Genomic DNA, 18987 nt, shown 5'->3' on the forward strand with positions numbered 1-18987 from the left:
TTTCAGAATACAAGATTAATATGCAAAAATCAATGGTATTTCTGTAAACTAGCAATGAACAATCTGAAAAGGAAATTAAGAAAACAGTTCACTCACAATATCATCAAAATACCAGAATACTTAAAAATAAATTTAACAAAAGAAGCGTAAGACTTGTATGCTGCAAACCACAAAACACTGTGGAAAGTAATTAAAAATGTAAATAAATAGAAAAACATCCCTTGTTCATGTACGAGAGGACTCAATATTGTCAAGATGGAAATACTCCCCAATGACTGAAGGAAATCCCTATCAAAATCCTGGCTGTTTTCTTAGCAGAAAATGAAAATCTGACCCTAAAATTAATATTTAAATACATGGAACCTAGGATAACCAAAATAATATTGGGAAAGAAAAACAAAGTCGGCGTACCTATGCTTCCTGATTCCAAACCTTACTACAAAGCAGTGGTAATCAAGAGTGTATGGTATTGGCATAAGGACAAACAGATCAATAAATGGGATACTATTGAGAATCCAAAAATTAACTCTTACATTTAAGGCCAGTTGATTTTCAAAAGTGTTGCTAAGACAATTCAATGAGGAAAGAATAGTCTTTTCAATAAATTGTACTGGAAAAATTGGATATCCACGTGAAAATAAAAGATTTTGGACTACTTCAAACCTGCAAAAAAAATAAAATCATCTCATGGTGTATCATGGATCTAAATGCTATAGAGCTAAGATGATAAATCTCAGAAGAAAATATCAGATTAAATCTTTATGACCTTGAAGTAGGCAATGGTATTTTTTGGCTATAACAGCAGAAGCACAAGCAATAAGAGAAAAAAGAATTGATAAATTGGACTTCATCAAATCTGAAATTTTTGTGCTGCAAATGATACCATCAAGAAAGTGAAAATCTCACCCACAGAATGAGAGAAAGTATTTGCAAATCATATATCTGATAAGGGTATTGAATTTAGAATATATAAAAAACTCTTGCAACTCAATATAAAAAGACAACCCAATTTTAAAATGGGCAAAGTATTTGAATAGAAATTTCTTGATAGAAGATATACAAATTTAAAAATGCTCAACATCATTAGTCATTAGGGAAATGCAGATCAAAACCAAATTGAGATACCGGTTTACACCTATTAGGATGGCTATAGTAAAAAAGAACAAATAACAAGTATTGGCTTTAGTGTGGAGGAGCCAGAACCCTTATATATTGCTGGTAAAATGTAAAGTCATGCAGCCCTTTGAAAAGCAGTCTGAAAGTCTTTAAAAAATTACTATTTGTTATTTGGTTTTTCTTCACTTTTAATTTAGGTTCAGAGGTACATATGCAGGTTTGCTATATAGCTAAATTGTGTGTCACAGGCGTTTAATGTACACATTATTTCATCACCCAGGTAATAAGCATGGTATCCAATAGGTAGTTTTTCTATCCTCACCCTCCTCCTACCCTCCACCATCAAGTAGTCCCTGGTGCCTCTTGTTCTTTTCCTTGTGTTCGTATGTACTCAATATTTAGCTTCCACTTATCAGTGAGAACATGCGGTATTTGGTTTTCTGTTCCTGCTTTAGTTTGCCTAGGATACTGGCCTCCAGATTCATCCACGTTGCTGCAAAGGACATGATCTCATTCTTTTTGCATAGTGTACTATGGTGTACATGTATCAAAAATGTTACTGTTTGACCTGGTAATTCTATTCCAAGATAAATACTCAAGAGAAATGAAAACATGTCCACACAAATACTTGCACACAAATGTTCATTGCAGCATTATTTATAATAGCCAAAGAGTGGATAACAAATGTCTTCCAAATGTGGGCTCCAAATGTCCACCAACTGATAAATGGAAAAACAAAATGTGGTATATCCATGCCATGGTTTATCTGTCAATAATAAGAAATGAAGTACTCATACCTGCTACAACATGGATGAACCTTGAAAACATTATGCTAGGTGAAAAAAGCAACTCACAAAAGACCACACTGTATGATTTTATTTATATTAAATGTCCATAAAAGAAAAATATTTAGAGATAGAAAGGAAATTAGTTTTTCCAGGGTCTGGGAGGAAGCGGTATGAGGAGTCTGCTAATGGGTACAGGATTTATTTTTGGAGTGATATAATTGCTCTAAAATTAGTTTGTGGTAATAGATGTGAATACGCTAAAATGGGTGAATTTTATAGTATGTGAAATATAACTCAGTAAGCCCATTAAAAACAACCTAATTAAATTAAAACCAAGCTATAACAGAAATATTATATGGCCTTGGCAGTTTAGAATAGTGGGAAAATATTGAGTTGGGGCAGGGAAATAGTCCCAAGTATAATTCTGGTTTTGTCACCACTAGTATATGGACTTGGACAAGTCATTTGCTTTCTCTAAGTCTCAGTTTGCATATATGCAAAATAGAGGTAATGATACCTACCTCAGTGGTACCTTTTCAAAACCTTGTTCTCCCTCATCTCTCCTCTACAACTTTCTCATAAGATTATTACAGTAATAACCATTTATTAAGCACTGTGTCAGCAATGGTGTGGGGCTGCTTTACCTCCACAACTTCATTGAATCCTCACTGCAGTCTTGTGGGGTCTATATTTCTTTGCCCATTTTACATGTAAAGAAATTGAAGTCAAATGAGTTGTTCAAGGTCCTTCTGTTAGCAAGTGGCAGAGATGGACATGAAAACTAGATCTTTTACCTATGTGTCTTTCCACTTCAACTAAAGAATTTATTAAAGAGAATTGAAAAGCTATGAACTAAACTTGGGTAATACTTTTAACAGTAAACATTACTGCCCTCGTGAATGAACACACACTAAATTTCAAATCTCACGGTGGCAGGGAATAAAGATGCTAACTATCTTAAGCCATTACTTCACCAACTTCTCCACCAAAATATTCCTTGTAACCACAAATAAGTCAGCACAATAGATCTATAAGGAGAGAATAATTGTGAACTCTCTGATTTTATCTTAAAAAGTCATGTAGGGATGTCATGTTCCACAAGGTGATTAATAAAATATATTTTGTTACTAAACACAAGGAAAAATATTGTGTTCCATAAAGATGTTTGGTGGTTGTCTCAACCTCTTTTAGTTTGAAAAGTAGGTATGTATGAGAAAGATATGTGTTTACATGTCTACCCTTGCCCGCTCTCTGTCTCTTCCCCTCTCTCTCCCTCCCTCCCCACCCCCTATGCCCTACACCCCCCCAACCCCCACATGTGTTTACCTTTCTCTAAAAGCTCTGCATAGCCAAGAAAAATACTCTTTTTTATTTTTAAGATATTAGCTATTTCATTTTCTTATGGTAAGACAAAAGATTAAGGCAACCAAGACTTACAATGCGCCTACCATGTGGCAGGCACAGAGGCAAGGGCTTTTACATGTGTTATTTAATGTAATTGTAATTCTCACAAAAGCCGTCTAGAGTTGAAAATATTTCCAACTCTAAATGAGGCAAATGGAGCACAGAGAGCCTTAATTATTTCACCCAAATTTCACTGGTAGAGGCAGGATTCCAACCCAGGTCTGGTGGGCTCCAAATCCTTGTTGGGTTGCCATTCCTCTCGCTAACAAATAAAACTGGTCTGTGACTTTTGCATTTCACCCCGCTTCCACAGTCACTAGTGGGACTTATTTAAATTAATCAGATTCTTCAAAGTATCCCCAAGTCCTCCTTTGAAAAGAAAGTTGGGGGGCAGGGGGAGGAGCAGAGGAGAGGAGAGAAAAAGGAAAGGAGTCAGGGAGAGAGAGAGAGAGAGACCTGGCGATCTCAGCTGGGTGCCAATGTTTCCTAAGCCCAAGTTCCCCATGGTTGGGCCTGTATTGGCAGGCCAACAGCTTCTAGTAATCCACTTTTATTTAATTAATAGTGAAACTGTTGAAGAATTGCAAGTGGTGTTCTGGTTCAGAAACCTTCCATTCTATGGGGCACTGCTTTTGCTTCAGACTCATGAAACCAAATGCCCTGCCTCAAGATAATAAGTGAACATGTAACCCATGGGAGGTAAGAAAAAACACAATGTCACGTGCAAATTCCGCACTTGTTCTCAAAGCAAACCTCTCCTGTGTTTGCAATTAGGATGTTATCTAGGAGCATATTCAAAACTTTTGAGGTTTTTATTTTTGTTTTCATTTCATTATGTGCTGTTTTAGTAATATCAAAGAATACATGTAATATATAAGTTATATGGCATAACAATAAAATTAATGTTGATGAGCCCAGATTAAAGAATCAACAACATTAACATCATCATTGCATCAACCCTATTACAGTGGAAGCTCTGTGAAGGCATGGATTTTTGTCCATTTTCTTCACTGCTATATCCCCAGGACCTAGAAGAGTGTCAGCCCCATAATAGGAGCTTAGTCAATATTTTAAAAATAAGAGCATAAATGTACTTATATCCTCTTTCCTCTTACCATCACTCCCAGCCTCCCCTCAGAGGTAACCACTATCCTATATTTGGGCTTTATTATTCCTTTGCATTTTGGTAAGTTTTCACATGTATATTCCCAAATAATATATTGCTTGCTTTTGCTTCTTTTTGAACTTTATATAATGGAATCATATTGTATGTATCCTATTGTGAATTATGTCTCTTACACAACATTAGTATTTGAGATTCAACTACGTGTAGCTCGATTCCATTCATTTTCATTGCTGATTGTATTTTATTGGATATGTGTGCCATAAATTATTTTTCCCCTGTCAGTTAATGTTTATCATTTATGCTTTAATTAACAAAACTGCTATGACTGTTCCTGCATGTACCTCCTAGTATGTATGTGCCCAACTTTCTCTAGGATATAAGCCTGAGAGAAGGACTGCAGTTGGAATTTTCATTTCCAAAGCCCAAAGTTTAGCTCATGAGTCAGAGCTGCAATGTGGCCTTTGTCCACACTAGGTCAGGATTAGTGGGCGTGCTACCCAAAATATTTTGCTAGCTGGGGAGTCAGGGAGAGGCAGAGACTGGCCTAGTGAGGCCAGGAGGTACTATCTCAGGTCTCTAGTCAAAATGGATTGCGATTAGTAAAAGTCCAGATTCCGAATACCCTTCACTATTTATCTTCTTCTTCCTCCTTTACAGTTATTTTTGTTCAAGGTGCACTTTATTAAACTCATGCCTAACAAACAAAGCTCTAATGAATATTTTGTCTTTCATTGATTGTAAATTTGATTAATTAGATTCTTCGAAAAAATTTTAACTGTATTTTCACTTTAGTATGGATGAAAATTTCGATTCCTTTAAAAAACATTTTTTAACAATAACACAACATAAGGTCTACCTTCATAACAAAATTTAAGGGCACAACACCATCTTGTTTTATTTTTAATTTTATTATTATTATACTTTAAGTTTCAGGGTACATGTGCACAACGTGCAGGTTAGTTACATATGTATACATGTGCCATGTGGTGTGCTGCACCCATTAACTCGTCATTTAGCATTAGGTATATCTCCTAATGCTATCCTTCCCCCCTCCCCCCACCCCACAACAGTCCCCGGAGTGTGATGTTCCCCTTCCTGTGTCCATGTGTTCTCATTGTTCAATTCCCACCTATGAGTGAGAACATGCGGTGTTTGGTTTTTTGTCCTTGCGATAGTTTGCTGAGAATGATGGTTTCCAGTTTCATCCGTGTCCCTACAAAGGACATGAACTCATCCTTTTTTATGGCTGCATAGTATTCCATGGTGTATATGTGCCACATTTTCTTAATCCAGTCTATCATTGTGGGACATTTGGGTTGGTTCCAAGTCTTTGCTATTGTGAATAGTGCAGCAATAAACATATGTGTGCATGACAACACCATATTGTTAACTATAGGCACAATGTTGTACAGCAGATGTCTAAAATCTTTTCTTCAGGCTTAACTGAAACTTTATAGCCATTGAACGGCAACACTCCATTTCTATTTCTTAAAGGTCCTTTACAAAATGAGCTTTCTGCATGTTTCCATTTTGTTTATCTGATAATTTTTTTTTCTTTTTTTATTATACTTTAAGTTCTGGGGTACATGTGCAGAATGTACAGGTTTGTTACATAGGTACACACGTGCCAGAGTGGTTTGCTGCACCCATCAACCTGTCATCCACATTAGATATTTCTCCTAATGCTAGGCATAGGGATTATGCTTGGTACTTTATGTTGTGGAATGGAATCCGGTGGATGTCCATGTGATCTAGAGAAACACCTAAGGAAAGTGAAGAAATGAGGGAAAAAAAAAGAACAAGACTTATATGGTAATACTAATCATGATCCTTGTGTATTTATTCCAATGGCATTTTATCCATTATCTGATTTATATTACCACTCACAGCAGCAGCTCAATAGGATGGGAGATATTATCCCTATTTTATAGATGAGATTTGAGGCTCATGGAGCTAAAGCAAGGAACATCAAAACGCTTTAATATTTGGTCTGGTTTTGTTATAGGTCTCCCTTTGGATGAGGTAAAGTCACAAAGTTGGGTTCATATGATTTAATTAGTCTGAAAATGTTGCCTGAACACCACCTTAAGTTAGGTATCTTAACCTCAGGTTTCCTGCCTTCATTGCTCCCTCATATAGACATAGACTATGAGATTGGCTAATCCCAGAGAACTTCCCTAATCCCTTTGCAAGATCCAAAAAGGCTCAGTCACACCCTACGACCATCATCTTTAGGAGAGGTCTCAGAAAATTCAGCTTCACACTAACTCACTTGAGCAATGAATAATAGTAATTTATGCATGCAGGTTAATCCTGAAGACCTCAGACTTCACTTGCCTATTTCTGCCATTCAGTGACATGTGTTGCATTGGTTTTTTGTGTCTTTGCAGTTTGGAGACTGCCAGGGACCATGTTTTGCCCATTGACTATTACTTTCCACCCCAGAAGACCTGCCTGATCTGTGGAGATGAAGCTTCTGGGTGTCACTATGGAGCTCTCACATGTGGAAGCTGCAAGGTCTTCTTCAAAAGAGCTGCTGAAGGTAAAGGGTCTTGCACATGCACTTCTGTTTCCCTTTCTCCTTTACCTTCCAGAGAGAGACACTAACCTTTCAGGGCCCAGGATTTTATCATCTCAGAAATAGAGTCATTGGCAAGGCCCTATCAAATAACTTAGGAGCCTAAGGAAGCAAATTTTTGTACTTGCTAGTTCCCTGGTTTCAGCAGCCTTGTTTGTACAGGCAATGTAGGCAGTGAAGGTGGTCGCAGCTGGGGCTTGGGGCTCAGTAGGTCCTAGAAATGAAAGAAAAATTAATGATTTGAAAAGATTTAATTTCCTCCTTTCTTGTTTTCTACTCTGCTGGCTAGTAAAGGAAAAATTTGTCCTTATTAGAGAGGTTAGAAGTGGAGAAACCCCAACTGAGTCCCCAGCCTGTTCCTTGGGATGAATATGAGACTGTTCCTTAGCAAAGGCTTCCTGGCCTCGGCCCCAGAAAGGGAGTGTTCTCACTCTTCAGCAGACTATCAGTCTCTGCACCTGCTCCCTCCTGTTGTGGCCTCCTTGGGACCTGTCTTTCTGTTAATAGTTCCTAGGTAGGTAAGAACTCAGAGTGAAGAAACACATTTATTCTTCTCTCCAGAGACCTGACCTCAAATCCTGTCCATTAGTCCCTAACCTTAATCTAAGGTAGCATTTTATATCTGGCTAAATTGGCTCAAGCCCTAGCTCCTTAGTCTTATTTAGCTTAGAACAACTCATGTCTGCTCAACCTCTAGAGGTGCTCAGCCCACATTCTGCAGTAGAAACTCCCATTTTCTGGCCTCATATACGGTAATGTCTCCTTCCTCTAACCACCCAGGGCTTAAGCTTCCTGCTTATCCACTTCACTCTCCACCCTGTATTGAGGGCTTTCTTCTCAAAGGGACATTGATGAGGAGCCCCTAGAGAGAGATGCTGTGCTCTGGGACCAGACCCGTTGTTAAACGCCAGTATTCACCTCTGCCCTGACTTTCCCCAAAGAGATACTTCCTGCCAAGGCCTTTCTCCTTTCCTCTCACTGGCTGGAAGTGTTGAGTTTCACTTCAGAACCAGAACAGAGAGCCTTTCCTTCTGTAAGAGCTATAAACCTTGAGAACAGTCTTGAAAGATAGGTATGTAGGCCACACCATTCACCAGGAATGTACTGTTACTCATCAGAATATGGAAGAAGCACCAGAGAGTTTGAAGCATCTAGAGAAAAGGTAGAAAGAGAATGCCCTTTAACTGACCTCCTCAATGACAGCCAATCACAATGATGAGTGTTGATTCATCATTTTGGCTAGGTGGCAGAAATATCTATAAAACAGAAGCTGCCATGTTGTTTTCTTCCAGTCCTCAGGGCCTACAAGAAGGCAGATATCATTTGGTATTACTGAAAACATGCCCCATGTTCAGCTCATACCCCCAAATTACCCATTGCTACTGTTTATGCTGGGCTAATATGAAGCCCAGGGCCCTAATGTCTAGGTCTAGGCAGTAAGGCCTAGAGCAGTGCCTAAAGAGCCTGAGAGCAGTGCCTTCTTTTCTTCAGAGTACTCATGAAAGGATGGCTGTCAGAAAAGGAAGTGAGGAGAGGCTCCAGAGACTTCAGACCACCCCAACTTCCCCAGTGAGACCCTGGCACTTCCCCATACCCTCTCACCCAGCGGGCCCTGTCTATAGAGCAGAGAATGAAACGGAGCACTCATCTAGAGGTAGTGTGTCAGCAAGCCCAGGCACTGCACCACAGTAATAGCAGCCATATCAGATGGGAAAGGAGTTCAAGTGAACAAACAAGCAAACTCAATAGTCAGATAGATTAGATTATACTTGATGCTTCCTCTGGGTTTTACAAATATGGGTCACTAAATTGTTATTTTCAGAAAACAGGGGAAATGCTCAATCACATTGTGAAAGGGAAGATTTTGCTGTCATATCATACATCCCACATGGGAGCTTTCTGCAGAAGTTAGAGCTGAAGGAGGGAGGCAGGCAGAAGGGCAGCTGGCAGGGCTGCCTGGGAGGAGCTCTGCAATGAGGTGGATCCTGTGCTATTTGAGAACAGGGAAGAAAAGGGCTGAGGTTGTGGGGAGGGAATAACCCAACTCACAGAACACATAGAAATCCAGCAAGATTTCAAAATGCTCTACACCTTAGAGTCTGTTAAGTTAGGGAAACTCTGTGAACTCATAGGGCCAAATGCACTTGCCTGCTTGAAATATGAAAAATCAGCAATGGATTCCTTGAAAAACCATGAAAGGGGAACCTTCTGAGCCCCTTGGTTATTTTGAATTTCAGTCCTGAGCCCTTTGAAGGTAGGAGAAGGTGGTTTAGAAAACACACACACACACACACACACACACACACACACACCAGAATGAAGCAAAAAAAAAAAATTACTAGTGTTTTCTTTCTCCTCCCATCTGTAAAGCTGTTGGATTGATTTTACTGCCATCATTATCCCTGTTTGAAGGCAGGGGGCTGTCTTATCACCCAAAGAGGACATTTATTGATTTGGTTTTCTTTTTCCATTTTTACAATGCATCTTTATCGCCCATATGGCCTTTCTGCAGTTGGTTCTCAGTCTGGCTTGTTGAAACGTCAAATTATACCTGTCTTAGAGAAAATAGAAACAAAAATCTTTCTCTTCCTCACTTGCTTGTTGTAGTCAGTTAACTCGGACTGAGTATTCAGAGTCTTGATTATCACTTAATTCATAGTTTCAGAAATCTCTGGAATGGGCATAGGTACAGGACTTAAAAGCCTGGCATCTCAGACAGAAATATATTTCTAGCTTTGGTGGTTTATAACACATGGAACTTTTAGGCTGTCCTTGGTGCAGGGCTCAGCACAGAGTCAATTGTAATCTCGACAGGTTTTGTTGTTGAGGAAGAGTGGGAAGAGAGAGTCCTACATTTTCTCCTTGTCAGTAATGTTGGAGAATTGGGGTGAGGGTGAGGCTGGGCAGGGAAGGGTCTGCATAGAAAAAAGGGTCTGGTGAGAAAAAATAATGCTACTAAGCCATGAGGGTAAAATGACCAAATTCTGGTTGAGAGAAACTTGGTCAAAGTGTGTGTGGGGAGGGAAAGTTGGTCAAAGTCTGTGTCTGAGTGCTTGGTGGGATGAACTCTGGGTTAGAAACAGGCATGGATGGAAATAGTTGGTTTATGGAGTGGGTAGGATGAGTGCGGTGGTGAAAGGGAAGGGATTTTGGATGCTAAGAGACCAGGAAGTCAAAGCAAGGCAATACACATAAACAGAGGTAAGGGCTCAGAGAGGTTTTAGTTGTATAGACTTGGATAAGAAATTTCCCTTTTTGGGCCTCAGTTTTCCTTGTTTGTAAAACAACGGACTTGAACTAGATATTTTAAAATGTGCTTCCAGCTTAGACATTTTGTGACCGTTCTACAAATTACAAACATAATCATCATCATTTCAGCAAACTCACATGTATTTATACCTGCATATGTTTTTGGTCTTGCTTTCCTAGAAGATGACTAATCCCAGATCCTAATCAATTAAAGAAGCAATCTTCAGATGGGGATAGAGCCAGCTGAGAGAGTGTACTATGGATGGAGTGGGTTAAAACTCAGGACTCAGATCTTTTCCTTGTGATCATTGCTGGGTAACTTCCTTTCTTTTCTATTTTCTCATCTGGAAAATCAGGATATGAATCCCCATCTCTACCTCATTATGTTTCAAAGAGGGTTAATTAATCCATCATGTGCATTATGTGCTCAAGAATTTACTATTTTTCAGACATTTTCTAGTAAAACATTGAAGATTATATGTCCATTTGTTTTGTACACATGGAGTGCTGTTTGGTACACATAAAATTGAAACTGTAGTTTACATTCTGAACTCAAAGAATTACACCATCCTCACTGATGTTTACAATAGGTCCCAATTTAGTTTCTTTGGCAAATTTTATGTAAGTATGGCTTTGATTCTCTCTCTCACTCCAGGTTTTTGTTAGGGAAGAAATGCAAGTGAACCCTCATTGAACTCTTTCTGTCCTTTAAATCTATTCTTTCCCACCTCAACTCATGTGGAATTGAATGTTGCCTCTAGTTTGGAGTCTAGCAGAGAGTTTTTGGTGCATATCAGGGTCCCCTTCACTCCCTGACTTTTTGAGTAACATTTCCCAGAGGCAAATTAACTCTGCTAAGAGGATTTGCTTGCAGCTTCAACAGAGCCTTCATCAGGTATCTTTGGCCAAGGAGTTGACTGATCCTGACTTTGCGAGTCCTAGAGATCTTTTCACAAAGCTCCTCGCATGTTTCTGCCTCTGATTTTCTTAAATGTTACAGACAGACTTTAGACTTACGGGTTGGTTAACTTTTTTTGTAAAGGGCCATGTAGTAAATATTTTAGGCTTTGTAGATCATATGGTCTCTGTGTCAACTACTCAACTCTGCCTTTGTAGCATGAAAGCAGCCATAGACAATACTGGAACTAATGGGAGTAGCTGTGTTCCAATAAAACTTTATGGGCACTGAAATTTGAATTTCACTTAATTTTCACATGTCATTTAGTATTATTTTTCTTTTTTACCATTTAAAAATTTAGAAATCATTCTTAGCTCTTTGGGCCTCACAAAAACAGATGGTAGACTGGATTTGGTTTATGGGTTGAGCTCTGCTTTAGATAATCACTTCCATACTTATAAATCTGCATAGGTTTTATGTTTTCCCATCTCTTGGTATCTTAGTAGCTCTCTAGATTATCTAATTTAAAACAATTTTCCCAGTAGGGCAGTCAAAGTTTGAACATCTTGTTAGCACAGAATGCCTGGCCTAGTGGCTTCTTGGTCCTGAGCTTATTTACTAAACAGGAGAAAAAATAAATAATTTTTTATTATTCTTCTAGAAATGCTAGAAGAAGATACTTTTTTGTTTTAATGATCTAGTAGATCACTCCTCCTTGCAATACCCAGAGGAGAAACTGAAAATATTTCAAACATTTTCTAGACTTCTGTGTTGTAAATGTGTGGATAACAATGACCTACATATGAATGAACTTTTCTAGATGACACATATATTCCAGATGGTAAAAAGGAAGGGCTTTGGAGACTCTCTAGTACCAACTGTCATGGAAAAACTGTGTGTCTCATAGAAAGTAGATCCCAGGAGGCCAGCTGAGTTGTGGATCTGCCATATATTACCTCATGATTCTGTCTTCGCACACTCACCAGCTTAATTCTGTGCCTCCCCATAACACGACTAGACCATAGGCTTGCAGAAGAAATAATTTAGCTCTGTAACTCATTGCAGTTGGTGCCCACCCAAGTCTCTGTCAGTGCCCAATTTGGGCGCCATGCCAAGAATTTGCCATTGCTGCTTCGTAGTGGCCCTGTGCCTGCTTATTTATAGCCTGTGCATTTTATGAAACAGGGATTAAGAAGAAGTTGCCATAGCACTTGCAGCATTATGTAAATATCTGTAATGCTTACATAACTTTTGTCACTTGCAAGATCTTTTGAGTCCATTGCCTTCTGCTACCATGCCTTACCAATTTCCTAGTCCCTTATTATTATTTTTTAATTCATTATATTTAACTTCTGTGATACATGTTCAGAATGTGCAGGTTTCTTATATAGGTATACACGTGCTGTGGTGGTGTGCTGCAACCAACAACCCGTGATCTACATTAGGTATTTCTCCTAATGCAATCCCTCCCCTAGCCCACCACCCCCTAATAAGCCCCAGTGTGTGATGTTCCCCTCCCTGTGTCCATGTGTTCTCATTGTTCAACTCCCACTTATGAGTGAGAACATGCAGTGTTTGGTTTTCTGTTCCTGTGTTTGTTTTCTGAGAATGATGGTTTCCAGCTTCAACCATGTCCCTGCAAAGGACATGAACTCATCCTTTTTTATGGCTGCATAGTATTCCATGGTGTATATGTGCCACATTTTCTTTATCCAGTCTATCATTGATGGGCATTTCGGTTGGTTCCAAGTCTGTGCTATTGTGAATACTGCTGCAATAAACATACCTATGTGTGTGTCTTTATAGAAGAATGACTTATAATCCTTTGGGTGTATACCCAGTAATGGGATTGCTGGGTCAAATGGCATTTCAGGTTCTAGATCCTTGAGGAATCTCCATACTGTCTTCCACAATGGTTGAACTAATTTACACCCCCACCAACAATGTAAAAGTGTTCCTATTTCTCCACATCCTCTCCAGCATCTGTTGTTTCCTGACTTTTTAATGATCGCCATTCTAACTGGTATTGACATGGTATCTCATTGTGGTTTTGATTTGCATTTCTCTAATGACCAGTGATGATGAGCTTTTTTTCATATGTTTGTTGGCCGCATAAATGTCTTCTTTTGAGAAGTGTCTATTCATATCCTTCACCCACTTTCTGGTGTGATTGGCTGTTTATTTTTTGTAAATTTGTTTAAGTTCCTTGTAGATTCTGGATATTAGCCTTTTGTCAGATGGATAGATTGCAAAAATTTTCTCTCATTCTGTAGGTTGGTTGTTCACTCTGATGATAGTTTCTTTTGCTGTGCAGAAGCTCTTTAGTTTAATTAGATTTCATTTGTCAATTTTGGCTTTTGTTGCCATTGCTTTTGGTGTTTTAGCCATGAAGACTTTGCCCATTCACAATTGCTACAAAGAGAATAAAATACCTAGGAATACAACTCACAAGGGATGTGAAGGACCTCTTCAAGGAGAACTACAAACCACTGCTCAAGGCAATAAGAGAGGACACAAACAAATGGAAAAACATTCCATGCTCATGGACAGGAAGAATCAATATCGTGAAAATTGCCATACTGCCCAAAGTAAATTATAGATTCAATGCTATCCCCATTAAGCTACCACTGACTTTCTTCACAGAATTAGAAAATACTACTTTAAATTTCATATGGAACCAAAAAGAGCCCATATACCCAATACAATTCTAAGCAAAAAGAATAAAGCTGGAGGTATCAAGCTACCTGACTTCAAACTATACTACAAGGCTACAGTAACCCTTATCAATTTTTTATGTGCCTGTCCATATTCTGCAGTCAGAAGCTTCTTCAGTCCTTTAAGGGAATTGCTGGGTGACTATCAAACTCTGGTAGTTCATTTTTGCAGTTGGCTACTGTTGTGAGGATAAGTGTTAGACTCACTTTCTCTTCAGAGATAGAAATTATGTATTAATTCTCTGAGTTCTATACCCACAGCAAGGAGCCTACTGCTCCTCAAAATAACTGAACTCTGCGAGAAGCCATCATTGTAAAACAACAATATCTTCAGTTATAGTAGCCATGTGTGCAACTTCTGGAAACTGTTTTTCAGATTTTCATGTTCCTCCCCTGTCTCTTCATAGCTAGGCAGCTGCTTTCAGCCTTGTACAGATGCTAGTGAGCTTTGTACCTACAAACCTGCAGAAAATTGAACTGAGATTTGGAAGTGAATGCCTCTTGATAAAGGGAACAAGGTTTAGAATTCTCAGTCCTTTTGCTCCCAGGCTATGTTGTGACTACTGAGGCACTCCAGTGAAATCACTATTCCTCCTATCTAGACTAATGCCTGTCTCTGCAGAGCACCTCATAAGAACAGGCCTGGTAGTAATATCCTCATGCATTCAGTTAGTAAATATTTACAGAGTGCTTACTACATGTAGGGTATTGGGCTGATATATGCAAGATACAGGGCCTGCTTCCAGGAGGTTATAGCTTATTGATCGTAAATGTGGCATTTTTTTTTTTGAGACAGAATCTTGCTGTCTGTCACCCAGGCTGCAGTGCAGTGGCACGATCTCTGTTCACTGCAACCTCCGCCTCCCAGGTTCGTGTGATTCTCCTGCCTCACCCTCCCGAGCAGCTGAGACTACAGGGGCGCACCACCACACCCAGCTTTTTTTTTTTTTTTGTATTTTTAGTAGAAACAGGGTTTCACCATATTGGCCCGGCTGGTCTCGAACTCCTGACCTCGTGATCCACCCACCTCAGACTCCCAAAGTGCTGAGATTACAGGCGTGAAAATGTGGCAATCTTTAAAGCTCTTCAGTGGTTGAAAGACCACCCTATCTGCTGTGCTTTTGAACTTCGCAATTCTCTTGGTACAGAGTGAGAGGTTATTCTCTTGGTTTTCCATATGAGTAAACTGAGGCTTTGCCAGTTCACCAACAGGTAGTAAATAATATGTTTGGAATTTGAACTCAGGTCTTCTGGGGTCAAAGGCAGCATTCACTCTGCTCTGTCACAGCAGCTCCTCAAATAAGCCAACATAGAAACCAAGTACTATGCCTAGGCAGCAAGAAAGGCAGCAATGAAGAGCAACAGCAGAGTCAAATATGAGAGAAGGAAGTTAAGAAAGATGTTAAGTACTGTGGGGAGTAACCGAGAAACTACCAAGTATCGCTAACATCACAGGGAACTTGTCTTCCTAGGAAAATTCCAAGCAATTAAAACCGCTGGTAGTTCATCAGCAACTCTCTTCATTAGATGTGTGAGGGACATGTGGGCCATAGTCCTTCTACTAACTTATATTCTTCAGGGGGAAAGTTCTGATTCTGATGAGACCCAGCATGGTAGCTCTTAATTCACTGTTGTCACACAACTATAGAACAGGAAGCACAACTTAACACCTGTGCTCATGAGAATTTTGCTCCTTATGACCAAGCTAAAGAAAGAGCTTAGACAGGATGTGTGGATATAAATGTAGATTCATGGTTCCTTGGCTCTTTGGTTTGAGCCTTCTCAGCAGAGCATCCCACAGAGTGTTTTCCATGGGGCTACGAGCAAGAGAAATCCATTTCCCTCCTCCTCAATGTCAGAAAATAGAGAATATTGTCTTTCAGAATAGAATTAAAAAGTCATAGAGGCAGCAACTTGTTTTCCTATATTAGGGTTTTAAAATTCTGTTTTTCCTTCCCCTTCTGGGTCACATCATTGTGTGGATGGACCTTGATTTCATTGTGGTATCTGGATGTGGGCCCTGAAGACCATGGACTTCTAATAGTTCCTTAAGTTACATAAGCACATTCCTACAGGTCACAAGCTCATTTACTTACAGGATGGTTGATTTGGTCACAGGTTATTTCATGAAAATACTTAAAAGATTTGCAGTATTCAAAACTGCGGTATCTTTAAACACTAAAACTTGAAGGAAGGGAACTTAGAAATCAAAAAATCTGGTCAAACCATTTCATGGAAAAGGAAAGTGAGGCTCAGAGAGAGGAAATTACTTTCCTGGGTTTGTATAGCCTATAAATGGCAGAAATGAGAGCCTCCCTGCCATTTCTAGTCTTCTGTCTGAGAGACCCTCCTGCCTAACAGCTAATTAGCAGAGTCACAGAGGTCATTACCTTGCAATTCTCAAGAATTATGTGAGGCAGCATAGTAAGCATTTATGGCCCTTGGTTCCTAGAAGGAGCTTAGTCCCTGATAGTCATCTCTGCCTTTGCCATTGTGTGAGACCATCTTCTGTAACTGTATGTCTTCCTCCCTAGTAAGTTAATGAGTAATAAAGGTATTCTATAGTGAGAGGACTCTGTAAGACATTTCTTGGTGTGAGGATTGTTGCAAGGTTGTTTTGTGTGTATGTGCATGTATAAACTTTTTTAGGGAGCATATTCATAGCTTTTACATGGATCTCAGAGGCTCTATAACCCAGAGAAGATTACAGAATACCAGTCTTGTCTTTGGTAAGGATTTTATAGACCCATCCTGACTACAGTGATATCCAACATGGCTATTTAATGACTGGCACTTTCCCCATATAACATATATTTATTCCATACTCAGTGCCTACTGTGTACATGAGACCTATACCAGGCACTGGGATAAGAGACATGAAATAACAGCTAAAACTGTTTATTGAGCAGTCAATATGCATCAGATGCTTTGTAGGCATTTTCTTATTCAATCTGTATACCCTCAATTTACAAATGAGGGAACTGAGGCACAGAAGAGTTGAGTGATTTGCCCAAAGTCATACAAATAGTCAGTGGCTATGTGGTGAATAGTTACCAACATAAAAGAGTGAGATTACTGCTGTACTAAATTAGGTACATAATCCCCTGAGCAGACAGTATGAGAGAATGATTTATTTTACCTGGAAAGTTTAGGAAGGCTTCACAGAGGAGTTAAAGGTTGATCTGGGTCTTGAGGGATGGATAAGAGTTTGCCAGATACAAAAAGGTAGGAAAAGAACTTCAGGAGGAGTGAACAGGCTGAGCAAAGACACGATGATGTGAAAGCGGGAGGCTTGTTTGGGGAGCATTATGGAATCTGGAGGTCATTGTGGGGAATTTCATCAGATGCAACAAGCTGCTTGACAGGCCTTCAGTTGACTCTTTGTACCTTGCTCCCTCCCCATGCTGAGCTGTCCATAGCTGCTCTAGGCTGGTGTCTGGGATTTTCGGAAGAAGGTTACTATCCAGGTAGTGTAACAAGATGCAGTGCAAGAGCACCAGATTGGGGCTCTGGCTCTGCTACTGACTTACCACCTGACCTTAAGCATGTCTAGTTCCCTCTTTGTACATTAAAATCTCCATTGGAACAGTAATATGGTTGTATTAAATGATCTTGAAGATTTTACCTGCACGTTTTGCACATGTACCCTAAAACTTAAAGTATAATAAAAAAATAAAAATAAAAAATAAAAATAAATATATAACAATATAAATCTTTAACAATAATTTTAGTAGTAAATCTTTAAAATTTTACAGATAATCCAGATGCATCCATTGGCCAATGGTTCACTTTGTATGCATAATGTTTGGGAAACAGGCAGACCCAATTTCAGTCCTTAGTTGTAAGACTTAATACATATGTGACCTCGAGCAAATCACTTTTGTATGCCTCTAAAAGGATAATAATAGCTCAAAGAACTATTGTAAGAACTAAATGATGTGTAATAAAGCTACTGGTATTCAGTAAGTTTTGTGTCCTTTTCCTAGAGTGAGTCTTGGTCGTAGGGTGTGTCCTTTTCCTAGAGTGAGTCTTGGTCGTAGGCACTCGTATACTTGCAGCGTCCCTGGGTAGGCAGAAAGAGCAAATAAGAGATGGTATCTGTGGTATTCCCCAGGTAAAGGAGGCCTTGGGTTGGCGTAAGATTTCACTTCTCTCTAGATTTACTTAATTAGGGACCAGAAAGGCCATCAGCATTTGTATGAGAATATAACAAAGGTCAATCTCTTCCTCTTTACTTTTTACCTCCCAGTACACTGTGAGTAACATTCCCCAGCCAGCCCAGCCAGCACGTGTTCATTGCCTCTCCTGACTTCCAGACTTTGGACTTGAAGGTGTCAGAGCTCTCTGTGTATCTTTGTCCCCAACAAGATAAGCCTGACCTCCCCAGCAAATTCAAATCCTAAGCCACTGTCCAGGAGAAAAGCTAGCAAGGTCATAAATTATTCTCCATATTTTCCAGCCATTGGTTTCCCTTGTCCAGCCAGAGGTGTGTCTCAAAGTATGCTGAGGCCAGATTCAATAGAAACCTGAACCCGCACCTGTGTAAATAATTTTTAAAGCTCCTTTTCCTGAAGCTGGATGAAGATTTTTAAAACCTAAACTGGATTATCTTTTATGTAGCATGCCGTCTCCTACATTCCTAGTGCTACGGACCTCTTGGCGGAATTTGGTTTGGTTATAGTGGTATTGTCTTGTCTGTTGTGGGGGAGGGGGACATTTCTTTCAAAAACAAGGTAATACTTTGGTCTGGCCTATGACTCTATTTTGTTTAAAATGAAACTATGGCAGTATACTGGTATTCATTCTGCTTCCCATAGGTTAGCTTTACATCCCTCTGTCTTCACCCACTCTTCCGTTCTGATCCTTTTAAAAAGCAGCCAACCAAAACCAGCAAGTACATACTGCTTATCTCTGACTTCCACCAGAATCAACTTCAGATCTTGTCCAAAGCTCCATCTGAAGGGAGGGGAATAACACCTAGCCAAGAGCCCTCAGGGCCCATCAGTAAGTAGGCATCCTGTCCTTGAGGTCCCTTAACTCTGCTCAGCTTCAGAATACAGAAGGGGTTGGTTCTTCATTTGTGTCGTTTATAACTAAAAGCCTCCTACTTCCCA

At 39.5% G+C, this 18987-nt stretch overlaps 1 protein-coding gene across 4 annotated transcripts in view; it reads left to right on the top strand.

The window, feature by feature from the left end:
* AR (androgen receptor) overlaps positions 1-18987 on the top strand; it is a 168249-nt gene that overhangs the window by 79437 nt on the left and 69825 nt on the right. For 3 of the 4 annotated variants that reach the window (XM_030807424.1, XM_030807426.1, XM_030807425.1), the window contains exon 2: positions 6825-6976. The exons of the other annotated variant lie outside the window; for it this stretch is intronic. In XM_030807424.1, the coding sequence (XP_030663284.1) occupies positions 6825-6976 (152 nt within the window). The remainder of the gene's footprint in view (positions 1-6824; positions 6977-18987) is intronic. 4 annotated transcript variants of the gene reach the window in all.

This window comes from Nomascus leucogenys, chromosome X, assembly GCF_006542625.1.
Source record: "Nomascus leucogenys isolate Asia chromosome X, Asia_NLE_v1, whole genome shotgun sequence".
Classification (NCBI taxonomy): Eukaryota; Metazoa; Chordata; class Mammalia; order Primates; family Hylobatidae; genus Nomascus; species Nomascus leucogenys.